At 42.1% G+C, this 13,705-nt stretch overlaps 1 protein-coding gene across 3 annotated transcripts in view; it reads right to left on the reverse strand.

Annotated features, from left to right (window-relative positions):
• Window positions 1–307: 307 nt before the first annotated feature.
• LOC143996175 (integrin beta-1-A) overlaps window positions 308–13,705 on the reverse strand; it is a 53,295-nt gene continuing 39,897 nt past the window's right edge. For 2 of the 3 annotated variants that reach the window (XM_077491088.1, XM_077491089.1), the window contains exons 13-17: window positions 11,408–11,630; window positions 9,534–9,766; window positions 9,272–9,438; window positions 5,682–5,762; window positions 308–2,690 (exon numbers count right to left, since the gene is read on the reverse strand). In XM_077491088.1, the coding sequence (XP_077347214.1) occupies window positions 5,688–5,762; window positions 9,272–9,438; window positions 9,534–9,766; window positions 11,408–11,630 (698 nt within the window). In that variant the 3' untranslated portion in view covers window positions 308–2,690; window positions 5,682–5,687. The remainder of the gene's footprint in view (window positions 2,691–5,681; window positions 5,763–9,271; window positions 9,439–9,533; window positions 9,767–11,407; window positions 11,631–13,705) is intronic. The other variant, XM_077491090.1, reaches the window with a different exon arrangement.

Raw genomic sequence — 13,705 nt, forward strand, 5'->3', positions numbered from 1 at the left:
GTGTATTGTATGAACTGAAAGGAGGGAGGAGGGGAAAGGTCACTGCAGGTATGTCTCTGGTTCAACACAGAAAAACCAATGACAAATAAAATGTAAATGGCTGCATTCTGAACAACATGGCTGCCACACACATAGCCTGTTGCTTGCCCAGTATGCACAATTACAATACTCATTATACATTGGCCTTTATTGGGTGTTCAAGGCAAACTGGAAAGAAATTTACAACCAATGGTCTTAATATGCTTATGTAACTTATCCAAAAAATAAATAAAAAAAATAAAGTAAAAAACACAATGAAAGACGGGGGTAGTTTTAAAAGTAGTTTTATTTAATAAATAACTTCAGTTAACAGTTTTGTAAAAAGTGAACACCTGCTAAAATAAAAAGGCACTTAAAAACAAGAGATTGTGACAAACATGAAACACAGGCAAAGCAAAATGGTCCAAGGCTAAAATACAATGAAACCATATGGCATAAAATGTTGATTGAGCTGTGACAAGGCTGAATAATAAAATGGTCACAGTGTAAGTAACCTAAAAAGGACAAGTCTGTACATTTTAGGCCCCTTTCACACATGCAGATGGTATGTCCGTATTTCATCCATCCGTTTGCGGATGAAATACGGGCCATACATTCATCCCTATGGGATAGCGGGTGTCTGCGGATGAGCATCCGCAGACACCCGCTATTGTCCGCCTCCGCAATTATCCGATTCTGCAGACGGAGGAAAATCCTATTTTTCTGTCCGTCTGCAGAGCGGATCGGATGAACACGGACACACGGTCCGTGCTCGTTCGATCCCCATAGAGGAGAGCGGAGAGCTGACAGAGCGGTCCCCGCACAGTGTGCGGAGACCGCCCTGTCCGCAGCCGGCTCAGCGGGGACAACGGAGCGATCCCCGCTGAGTGAGCGGATCATCACGGGGCGGATCTTTACTGATCCGCCCCGTGTGAAAGAGGCCTTACAGCTTCAGGTGAAATTCTGATGAAATGCAAAAAGACACTAAATGATTAGGAAGACAAGGAAGCACTTGATTTAAAAACAAACATACTCTGACATTACTTAAGGCCTTTAAACAAATAATGCACTGTGAAATTTTTGGCTGGGTATTAAAAAAGTATGTACACACTTGTGCAGCGACTGCAGTAACCGAGTGGTGCATCCATCTTGTGTATAGATCACCCTACCCCAGGAATTCGGGATTAAAAGTAATAAAGCCAGAAACCAGATTCTCCCTTATACGAGGAGGATAATCGAACTGGTTGTAAAGGCCAAACCATTCTCCCTGTAGTGTGATAAAGACTGACACAACTTTAGTGGAAACAAGACATACTTGGAACTTGGATATGAAGGCCACACCATGGACACTGAAGTCCTAAATTTAAGCACCATTTACACCTCTGACCACATAAATATGCATACAGTTTAGTGTACAAGTTTACTTTAAATAAAACTACATTAATTCACCATTCCTAGACCGGCCAACTCATTTTATGACCCCCTTCTCCAAGCTGTTTACTTAGCTGAGGCACTGTCCAAGTTGTGGCCAGCGTTGAAAAGGTTTGGGGGGTCGACCACAGTAGATAAAAATCACTGCTTGGGATGGTCACAGCTATCTTGTTAAACAAGTAAACTGAGGCAGGATTTATTATACAAAATAGGCTAGGTGGTCTAAGGAGGGAGGCCAATATACTTTTACTGTAAGCTTACTTGTCCTTTAAAAAAAAAAAACTGACAGTCTTCTGAAAATGCAAATTTGCCCATTCTTTGTGTCAGTGATCTTGTATGCTTGTTCAAGGGTCAGCAAGACAGCCAGGCAACAAAAGCTGAGATTGGTCAGCAACGGCAAGCTTTTTATTTGTCCCTTGACATTTTCTTTTGCCATTATTTTGATGCAGCTATCGGGACAGCAGGATGGAAACTGCAGTGCCACACAAGTGTGCTGTTGCCCTTAAATTGTGGCAGAAATTCCTACAGAGTGGGAATTTACCATTTACAGAGGCATGCACCAGGACCATTTATGGCTTCCATTAATCAGGACATTTTTTCCTCCCTCTCTCATTTGCACTTAGATTCATCCATTATATATATATATCTTACAAAATCTAACCTACATTACACCATCCAAAACTTGCTGATCATGCTGAAATCTGAGGTATGCATCGCATTAATATTGGCTAGTCTGTAAATTCCAACCCCGAATTTCCCTGTGAAGCAGAAGTGTAATACTTGCATTGGCAAACCCTGTAATTACAACCCAAGAAAAAAAAAAAAAAAAAAAAAAAAGAAGAAGAAAAAAAAAAAAAAAAAAGAAGGATCTGCTTGCACAGAGGTAGGAGGTCAAAAAGGCACAATGTGACCTTCCATGACAATGAACCTCTACCCGATCTAAATTTTTTTTTTTTTTTTAACAGTCCAATGGCACAAGCTACATTTTCTCGAAAACCTGACATGAATGATTTTTTTTTTTTTTAAACATAAACTGTACATTATGAAAATCTGAATGTCAAACACTGTAATGTTTCAGTGAATTGCTGCAGATTCACCCATCAGATATCGGTGGTGGGTTTAGAACAAACGCTACTTTGTAAATAGCCTGGCAGACCAAACACAAGTCATCACATTCATTTTCCCTCATATTTAGGATTCACCACTGTCGTTACAGCACTCTTGTAGATGGGGTTTTCACCCTGGAAAGAGTGAAAGAGGCAAGCGTTAGGACAAGATTTTACTAGAATATGTAAAGAAAAAAAAAAAAAATACAAAAACCGTTATAATGAAGCCAAAACACAACACTTCACACAGTGCATCATCTCACCACACTGTGACTAAAAAAGGAATCAAACACGAAGCAAAGCTGTTAGAGTAACCTCATTCTGATAAGGTACAACATTTTTTTAGTATAAAATCAGTTCTTAAATGAAATGCAAAACCCTCCCTCAAGTGTAACATCTCTTACGTCTGTTTAAAACTCAAGAAAAAGGCAAACCGGTGTGGGGGCCCCCCAAAATCCATGCCAGACCCTTATACGGGCACGTAGCCCGGGAGGTCAGGAAAGGGGGTGGGGATGACTGAGCGGGCACCCCCCCTCCAGAATCATAGGAAGGCCGCATGCCCTCAACATGGAGGTGGGTGCTTTGGGAAAGGGGGGGCGCCCTGCCCACCCCAAAGCACCTTGTCCTCATGTTGAGGACAAGGGCCTCTTCCCGACAACCCTGGCTGTTAGTGGGCTTATCGGAATCTGGGAGCCCCTTTAATAAGGGGGGCCAAAGATCCCGCTCCCCCCCATGTGAATGATTATGGGGTACATCGTACCCCTACCCATTCACCTGAGGAAAAAAAAAAAAAAAAAAAAAAGCGTAACAAAAACAAAACACAGGTTTTTAAAGTAATTAGGCAGCTCCGGGGGTCTCTTCCGTCTTCTCCGCTCACTCCGGCTTCTCCCGCTCTCCAGCCAGCATTGGCTCGGTCTTATGAATCGTCTTCTTCCCCCTTCTCTTCCTCCGATGTTGACACGACGCTCTCTCCCGCTGAAATGTCATGTGAGCGGTGTGCAACGACTTGGGGTGACCCCGCCCCTTATGACGTCAGGGTCCCATCATGCCTCGGGCTGTGACATCATAAGGGGGGTGACCACGCTCCATGCCTATATAAGTCGTTGCACACCGCTCACATGGCATTACAGCAGGAGAGTGAATGTCGTGTCAACATTGGAGGAAGAGAAGAGGGAAGAAGATGACGCAGAAGACCGGGCCAACTGGCTAGCAAAGGAGCTGGAAGAAGACAGTGGAGGAGCAGACAGAAGAGCGGGAGAAGAGGAGTGGAGAAGTCGGAAAAGACCCCCGAAGTTGGAAGAAGACCCACGGAGCTGCCTAATAAATTACTTTAAAAACCTGTGAAGTGTGTTTTTATATTGACACTTTTTTCCCCTCAGGTGATAGGGTAGGGGTACGACATACCCCATACTCATTCACATATGGTGGGGGGCAGGGATCTGGGGGCCCCCTTATGCCAGATTCCAATAAGCCCCCCGCAGAACCCGACAACCAACGGCCAGGGTTGTCAGGAAGAGACTCTTGTCCTCATCAACATGGGGACAAAGTACTTTGGGGTGGGGGGGCTGCAGGGCACCCCCCTTCCCCAAAGCACCCACTGCCCCCATGTTGAGGGCATGCGGCCTGGTACGGTTCAGGAAAGGGGGGGGCACTCGTATAGGGGTCTGGTATGGATTTTGGTGGGAACTCAATGTTGGTTTTTATTATTAGAAAGGCGACTTTTCCTGTAAAGTCGCTTCAATATAGATGGAGATCCAACTTGGAGGTGACTTCCATTGAATTCTATGGGTAGAAGTCGGATTGAAGTAGTACAGGAACCTTTTCTGAAGTTGGAGCTACTGCAGTAGTGTGCATTAAGACGGATCCATTCACTTACATTGATTTTTTCATGTAGCGCAACTTGAGACGACTAGGGTCAACTTGAAGTCTGATCCAAAATTGCCCGTGTGAATGGACTCTCAGGCTTTTGATGTAGCAACTGCAGGGCCCCTTCCCTCCGGCAACGGAAGGCTTTGTTTAATTTTCAAAATACAAGTTTTCTGCTAATGAACAGCAGAGGGGTAGGGTGGGAAGAGTGGCTGCTGTATGGCAGAGCACATCTGTCCTGAATGCTGAAAGTATAGCAATAGCTGCACTCATGGTGCTCAGTAAAAAAATGTAAATTATAAATAAGGCGGCATACACCTCATTGGACTTTACCACTTCATAACCCAGCATTTTTTTTTTTAAGTGCGGACATTTTTAGAGTTCTGTTTTAAAAAAAAAAAAAAAAAAAAAAAAAAAAAAAAAAAGAAAGAAAGACCGATTTGACCACAGACAGTTCATATTTAAAGAACCATTGTATAGTGAAGAAAAACTGCTTGTGTACTAAAATACTATTCAGTACACAAATTTCTTTATTTCAACTATAATGCTGTCAGGAGTCCTTAAAAAGAAGGAGTTGGCACCCGCCCCAAAAATGAAAAAAAGGCAGCAGCTACAAATACAGTAGCTGCTGACATTCTGACATTTACTATTAGGGCACTTACCTGTCCAGGCATCCAGCAGTGTCCTCACCTGAGCCGACTCTTGAATCGGCTTTTGGGTGCTGGCTAAGGAAAACCAGCAGTGAAGCCTTGCGGCTTCGCAGCCGGTTTCCTACTGCGTATGCTGGAATCGTGCTGCGCTCTGAACAGGCCAGCGAACTTCTGTCTCACTTTGCTGTGGTGAACTGAGCCGGAAGTGGGAGTAACTTCTATTAGAGTGGCGGATGCATTTCAACAATCCTGCCAGTGTTGAGATGTTGTCAACGGCAGAATCGTCTGAGTGACATGGTCCAGCTATAGTTTGTCCCAACCTCTGTTAGTGTCACTTTTAAAAATGGGACATCAGATCTATATGTAGAAAATGTGCATAAAAAACCCAAACATTTGGATAACCACTTTTTTCGCTCACCTTATACATTAAAATAGTTTGGATTGAAGCGTTTAAATTACCATTTAGCCACATGTAAACCACCCGTGTCAGTTCACTTGTATACAGGAACACTTCACACTGCAGTTTCCAGCAAACAATGAGAGTGTTAAGAGGCAGGACAAGGAGCATGCATGAAGGAAGCAGAAAGGAAAGAAAAAAGGAAATACAAACTGAGAATCAGAGAGCGGCTTTGCGTCCATAGTTTGGGTTCTTGAAATTATTAATAGGACTCTTGTAAATAGGATTCTCTTGCTGGAGAAAGGAATCCACAGAGAAAAGGTTCACACATATAGTCTGACAGAAGTCTGGACAGTGACTGAAAAGCAGGTGAAATCTGAAATACATCTAACAGGACAGCTTTGTGGAAAGAAACTTCTGGCCTGGAAAGGCTAGCAGCTACCAGAAATATCCCAGCTGTAAGCTATCTACACTGCCAATCCAATGTACAGGAACAAACAGACAACTACAGAAGCTCAACACACATGTCCTGGGAAAAAAGGCATATTTGGATCTCCTCTGGTCTTCAGCATGTCTGTCTAGAGGTAGTTCACTATAATCTACTTCATCAGCTCTAGCATAAGTTTATCAATAGACCATTCCATCAAAAGTGCAGTTTTGGGAGGGTGATGGTTTAACTACCAACTGGCTTACACATAAACCAGTAAAATAAATATTATAATATAATGCTCTCCTTAACCGTTTTTTAAAAACGGGAAAAAAAATAAAAATAAAATGTATGGCACTCAAAGAACCCTGCCATAGCAACGTCAGAGATTTATAGCTCTGGTGCCGAGTGATGTACAGTTGATGCTACTTACAGAATGGCCAGCTTCAGTAGACACACATCCAATGCAGTGGCTAGTGATCATAGCACATCAACCATTTTTATAGCAGCATACAGCAGACACACACAGAAGCAACTCTTCAGCCAGCTACAGCTCAGAGAAAAATAAAGAGGGTTGTAGCTGTTACAATGCTGCTGGTGTGAAATGGCTCTTAGGGGTACTACAATGAAGATCTTCACCTGGAGACCAACTGCCATTTATCTGCTTCAAGATAAGCAGCAGTGTCTTCTAAATAGAGAATGCTGGGGGGAAAAAAAAAAAATATATTCGTATTCCATCATCGAGTACTGAAATTCTATGGGTAACATGTCACATGCCATTGAATCATATCTGTGATGGGGAACACACACCTTGTACAACTTTTGGGGCAGCAAGTTCACAAACAAAATGCAATGCTGACACCCTTACTCTTTCATAATTAAGTGTGTGCGGGCGCGCACACACACACACACACACTTGTGCGCATAAGTTTATATAAACTGGCAGAATTACTGGCAGAATTTATGATTTCTTGGCCATTTTTCAGAGAATAGGAACGATAACACAAACGTTTCACTCATGGTTAGCGTTTACCTGAAGCCATATCAACTGTGTTGACCCTTTTCAAATCAATCGCAACAGAAGCTACTAAAAAAAAAAAAATGACCCTGATCAAAGTTTACATACCCTGGTGATTTTGGTTTGATGACATGCACACAAAGTTGACACAATGGGATTTGAATGGCTATTAAAAAAGGTAACCATCCTCACCTGTGTTTGCGAATATATGAATATATATATATATATATATATATATATATATATATATATATATATATATATATATATATATATATATATATATATATATATATATATATATCCATCCTACTGTGAAATACAGGAGGTGGATCGCTGATGTTTTGGGGATGTGGGCACTACAAGGGCATAGGAAATTGGTCAAAATTGATGGCAAGATGAATGCTATGTTTTAAAAAATATACTGAAGGAACATTTTCATTCATCAGCCAGGAAGCTGCGCATGGGACGTACTTTGACATTCCGATTATCCAAAACACAAGGCCAAGTTGACCTGTCTTTGGCTACAGCAGGATAAAGAAGGTTCTGGAGTGGCCATCTCAGTCTCCTGACCTCAATATCATTGAGCCTCTCTGGGGAGATCTCAAAACGTGCAGCTCATGTAAGACAGCCCAAGAATTTACAGGGACTGCAGGCTTTTTGACAAGAGGAATGGGCAGTTTTACCACCTGAGAAGATAAAGAGCCTCATCCACAAATATCACAAAGGACTTCAAGCTGTCATTGATGTTAAAGGGGGCAATACGCGGTATTAAGACCTGGGGTATGTAAACTTTTGATCAGGGTCATTTGGGTAGTTTCTGTTGCAATTATGATTTAAAAAGTAAACACAGTTGATTAAGAATAAATGGCTTCAGCCAAACACTAACCATGAGTGAAAGAAAAGTTTGTCTCATTCATATTCTCTGAAAAACGACCAATAAATCATAAATTCTGCCAGGGTATGTAAACTTATGAGCACAAATGTAAATATCCGCAATTTCAGGCTTCCATCTTTGCCGGTCTTCCTTTCTGGTTCGTGGGCTGCTTCTGCTTGAATGGTTGAGCAGTCATGACGTCACTCCTCCATGCATTTGCTACACAGATCGAAGGAACGGCACGGTTATGCCGTTCCTTCAGAGCATATACGGTAGGGACGCCACAGCTGCTGCTCGCTTGAATATCTATCTATAGATATTCATTTTAACTACAGGTAAGCTTTATTATAAAAACTTACCTGTGGGTAAATCTAAATGTGGGTTTACTACCACTTTAACAGATAAGAGAAAATAGAGACATTAGCAAGTACTGCAGAGGTGGCTTGAAAAGAGGTCTATAATACAATATGATGGAAAGGAAGAGATGATAAACTTTTAATAGTATTTTTTTTTTTACTTCTAGTAATATCAAATCCACGATGACATTGTGCTTGCCAGAAAAATCACACAGGATAGCGCCATTAACACATCCCCAGTGTACTCACCAGAAAAATCAAAGAATTTCATACACATCCCCAGGGAACACCACAAAACCGTAAACACAAGATAATACCATACACATCCCCAGTGTGCTCATCAGAAATATACACACAGGATAAAGCTAGTTTCACACTATGCTGGTTTCCCAGCAGCCAAGTTTGCATAGGCACAGAAGCCCATTCATTTGGATAATGCAGGGAAAAGGTCCCTGTACCTACTTTAAAACTGCAACCGCAGGAAAACAGCAGGCAGCAATGCAGCTCCAACCATGGTAACCTGCTTAGATTTCCAGTGTGTGGGAACCACTAAGAATTAATGGCACCCCCATTGGTTGGGAAAAAAAGGTGAGCATTTACACATAGTGCCACATATAGTGTGAACCTCTGTTTTTAACGCATACTGTTAGGTTAATTTGGTTGTCTGCGAGCTGGTTGGTAAGCTTGGGTTTTTGCCTGGGCATTCTCCAGGCCTTGTTGTTACATATAGTGTGAATCTAGCCTGTTTTCATTCATTTCCCCAGTGTACACACTAGAAAAGTATGCGCAGGATTTTCTATGTACATTCTCAGTATCCTTACTAGAAATGCACACACAGAATAGTTCCATACACGTCCTCACTGTGCTCATTAGAAAAGCACACACAGGATAGTTCCATTCCCCATAGTGCTCCAAACCTAGAAAGGCACACACGTGAAAACCCACTGCACAACATCATAAAATGGGAATGGATTGTCCCATCACACTGTAGTCATTACTCTTAAAAGAAACCATATTGTTTGTGGGGTAAATCAGTACAGTGTGACCAGGAAACTGCTGGCATGTAATATCCAACAGTGCAGTACAATAGCAACCCACCAGCCCCCTCATGGCAAAAATACTTACAGCATCCCATTTGGCATTCATCTTCTCCTTTTCAAATTTGGCAAACTCTCTTCTGTCGTGAATAATCATAAGAAGCTTCCATATAAGCAACAATGCCAATCCTATAAGTACAATTCCAGCCACCACACCAGCAACGATGGGAACTATTTCAGGGCCACTGGGACACTCTAAAAAATAGGAAATGAGTAGAGGTTTCCTCATTAGCTGATCACTTTATATGGAAATACGGGTGGGGGGGACGACTCTGCAAAGCCTACATTACCTGGGTCTTTTACAACATGCACATTAACCTCAGAGTTAGAATTTACAGAGTAGGTATAGTAGAACCAGCAATCATCTACATCCTTCTCTTTGCAGTGTGTGAGAGCATCTTCCTGTCCTGGCTGAGGCAACTTGTCACGGCTGTCAACCATAGTAAGGTTAAAATGTGCACACTGGGTATCACACCCTTCTTGTTTCTCTCCTTTATGGAACGCTCTGCACTGAACACATTCCCTGGGCAAAAAAAAAAAAAAAAAAAAAAAAAAAAAAAAAAACACAAGCAAGCATTAGCAAATTGCACTGTTAAATAGATCAGCTCAGTTTAAATAACTTATGAAGTTAAAGGAAAAAAACAAAAAAAAACAAAAAAAACATGCTAGTCCATAAAAGACCAGTATTTGTCTGTCATTCTACGGTGTGCATGATGGAACAGGGTTGAAATGTGGATGGTGAAGATTCACCTGTAAAACCCTCCCAACAAAAAGGGAGGAAGCCCTCCTCTGTTCACCTGTTATGTCTGCCTTAGAACTACACAGCCATGCTTCTAAAGCCTAGGCTTCCCACTTTAGACATAACTTTGTGAATCCAAAATGTATGTATGCATGCATGTCTTAAAGCGGTAGTAAACCCGCACTAAAAAAAAAAAATAATAATAGCAAGGCAAAGGCATAATGAGCTAGTACGTAGCATACTATCTTATTATGAAATACTCACCTTAGAACGAGGCGCCGGAATCTCACCCGCTCCACGCCGAGGGAGCTGACTTGTTGCCTCGGCGTGTCTTCCAGGTATCGCGGCTCCGGTACGGAGTGTCCGAAGCCGCCATACATCACTCCTGCGCTCAGTCTTTCCCACCAAGGTCTGGCAGTTCTGCCAGACCTTCAGCCAGGCCTTAACAGCGAATGTGCCGCATGACGTCAGCAGCTGCATGAAAATTAAATATCTCCTAAACTATACAGGTTTAGGAGAAATTTTACCTACAGGTAAGCCTTATTATAGGCTTACCTGTAGGTAAAAAAAAAAAATTAAAAAACACAGACTATACAATCACTTTAACCTCAGTGGTGACAACAGAAGCTTCCTAGTTCCAACTACAGAACTGTGGCATCAGTTACATTATAGTAGTGTATTTCAGCCTTTTTCAACTAGGGTGCCTTAAGGTTTCTTCAGGGGTGTCCTGGCAAAATGGCTAAAAAAAAAAAAAAATTATCAAAATGTTATACAAGCTGGCAGATGGATCAAGCCTGCTATTTAGATACACAAAGCCACGAGTTTTCATTATGAACCATTAAGACTTTCCAGACACTGGCATCCTAACCAATGACATCAGTTAAGGAGGATGTCTGTCGCCTTCACAGCATCCTTGTTTGACCCTCCTGTGCCCCTCTCCCTCAGCACTGGGGTGAGATTAGCATAAATTGAGGGAGAAGAGAAATCAACGGAATACTAGTCAGTACCAGCATGCAAAAGTGTATTTGCTTTGGAAGGATACATAACCTCCAACATTGGGTGCCCTGTGAGTGGATGTTGCTGCATTATGTAAAGCTATTAGAATAGTTTACATTTGAGAATGGGGTGCTTTGAGACTGCCCATAATTTTAAAGGGGGCATCTTGAGATCGTCTAATTTTCAAGGGTGCCTCGAATGAAAAAAACTTTGAGAAACAGGTAAAGTTGATGCGAAAGCCACAGAGAAGTAGGTAATTGCAGGCAAACGGCAAACTTACCACTAAAAAGGCTTAGTTATGCACATGGTACATGCAATTTATTTATTGACCATAGATTTGTTTCAGAGATAAAAACAATGATTTCACTGAACTAAATTTAATTTACACATTCACTGTTAAGGAGAAATGTGTTCTTCCTTACTACTCACTTGTGTTCCGCACAAACACCAACACAGGTCTGGCACATCTCACACGTCTGTCCCTGGAATTTGGGGTCTGTACATTTGCACCTTCCACATTCACACGTTCCTCTTCCATTACATAGCTGACCATTAGATGCAATGCACGTTGATTTATCTTCTGAGCAATCACAAGCACTACCAGAAAAGTTGGGTAAACACTCGCAAACTCTGCATTTGCAGACTCCATTACCTGTAAGAAAAGACATGCTTAAGGAAGAATCCAATTTGAAAAACCCGACATACAACTACAATATTCGCCACTTTGCAATTAGAAACACCCTTCCATTTCTGTTGGCGAAGACCCATTATTGTTACCGCTTGTTTAGGAGAACTCATTTTTCCCAAAGTGCATCTCTACACCCTGAAGTAGAAGGAAAATCACAGGCTGCCTGGTTGCAGAGTCTTTGAGAAACAGCCCAACTACAGACAAGTACATGCTCATAAAAGGAATAGGATTTTTACATTTCCACTCTGGAGCATGAGCAAAAAAACACAAAGATATAAGATTTTTGTACTTTGATTTTAAATCATTTTCTAGGAGTCCATTGAGGGACACAGGAAGTCTCTAACCTTAGAGTTATAATTCTGCCCAGGGGAGGATTATACACGGGAAAAACAAAAATTTGAGGCAAGCCCAGGAAAACTCCTACCAGCAGGTCTCCGTTTAGTGGCTAGGCAGTACTAGTAGCATAAGCAGAAACAGAGGAGTTGGGCTACAGAAGTGCAACTTTTGGAATGCCTCAAAACATTCAAACTGAGGGGTGGGCAACACAGCTGACAGACCCAAGAGAAAATAAATAAAATAAAAACCAACCAACGGGGTTACCTTCAGCTCAAACCTAAAAAGGACCTTGCACAAAGCAAAAAAGGGGCTGGCAACAGACCAGGATGAAACTTCAACTTAGTAGAACATGTGAACCATGAAACCGTTACCCAATCCTGAAAAGCCGAAGAAGCGCTCACAGATTGAGCAGAGTATGCCTTTACCAGAGCAGAGCCTGATCCTTGGAGACCATAGGCTTAGATGATGACCTTTCTGAGCCATCTAGAGATGGTTTAACGAAAGCTGGTGGACCCTTTCGAGGTCCATCCAGGATAACGAAACTGAATCCAGTCTGACAGAAGTAGTTGGTGAGAGATGGTCCTTAACACCACCTTACCCCTATAACAAACCAGAAAGTGTTCCTTGCAGGATAAAACCACCAATTTAAAAAACACCCATCACAGAGAAGAATGTCAAAATGGGATATAAGAGAGCGATTTCTAAGACGCAGACAGAACCAGATTCAGATCTCTTGGAGTCATAGGCGAAACAGACAGGGGTACTACATGAGACCGCCTATACAAAAGGGTCTTAAATCAAAGTTAGAAGGCCATCAGTCTCTGAGACAGCCTAGAAAGGGCAGAGACCGGATCGTTGATAGTTGTGAGAACCAGCTGAATGGAAAGGATTCATTACATGGAGAATTGCCTGGAGTGGAAGGTCAGAGACTCAATTCGTACCATTTAAATATATGCCTTCTATGTCTAATGATAGTCAAAAAGTCCTTTAAGGTCTTCCTAGGTTATTGCAGTACAGAAATAACAGACTTGGAGATGACCCTTTCCCTTAGAACCTGGGCTTCACAGTTATGCCTTCAGAGCTAGAGAACCTGAAACAGGATGACAAATCAATCCTTTCTACCGAAGGTCCTGCTGGTCTGGCAGTAGACACGGCGTGTCTGAGAAAAAAAAAAAAAAAAAAAAAAAAAAAAAAGTCTTATGCCGTGTACACACGACCGTACTTTCCGTCAGACTAGGTCCGACTGACTTTCCGAAAGAACAGACTTGGCCACACACAGACTAAGTCCGCTCGTTTTGAATGTGATGATGTAAACAGGACTAAACAAGGGAGTTCAATAACCAGTAGCCAATAACTTCCCTTGCGTTGTATTTGGCCCATCGGACCAGCACATAGACAAACTGTTTTCCCGATTTTAGTCCATCGGATAGATTTGAAACATGTTCTATTTCTAAGTCCGTCTGATTTTTTATTTTTTTTTCCCCTTCTAAAAACGTATGGACTAGCCAACACACGATCGGATTGTCTGACGGACTAATCCCTTCAGACCTAGTCTGCCGGAAAATCCGGTCGTGTGTACGTGGCATTACAAGACTGCCTACCACATCTGCCTGAGCCAGTCTGGTGCAGCGAAAACCTCTAGAATCTCCCAATCTTGAATTAGAGGGGGGCAGGGGGTGTTAAGATAGTAAAGGGACATATTA

Source organism: Lithobates pipiens, unplaced genomic scaffold (assembly GCF_037356315.1).
Source record: "Lithobates pipiens isolate NorthernLeopardFrog02 unplaced genomic scaffold, aLitPip1_a1.2 Scaffold_19, whole genome shotgun sequence".
Lineage (NCBI taxonomy): Eukaryota > Metazoa > Chordata > Amphibia > Anura > Ranidae > Lithobates > Lithobates pipiens.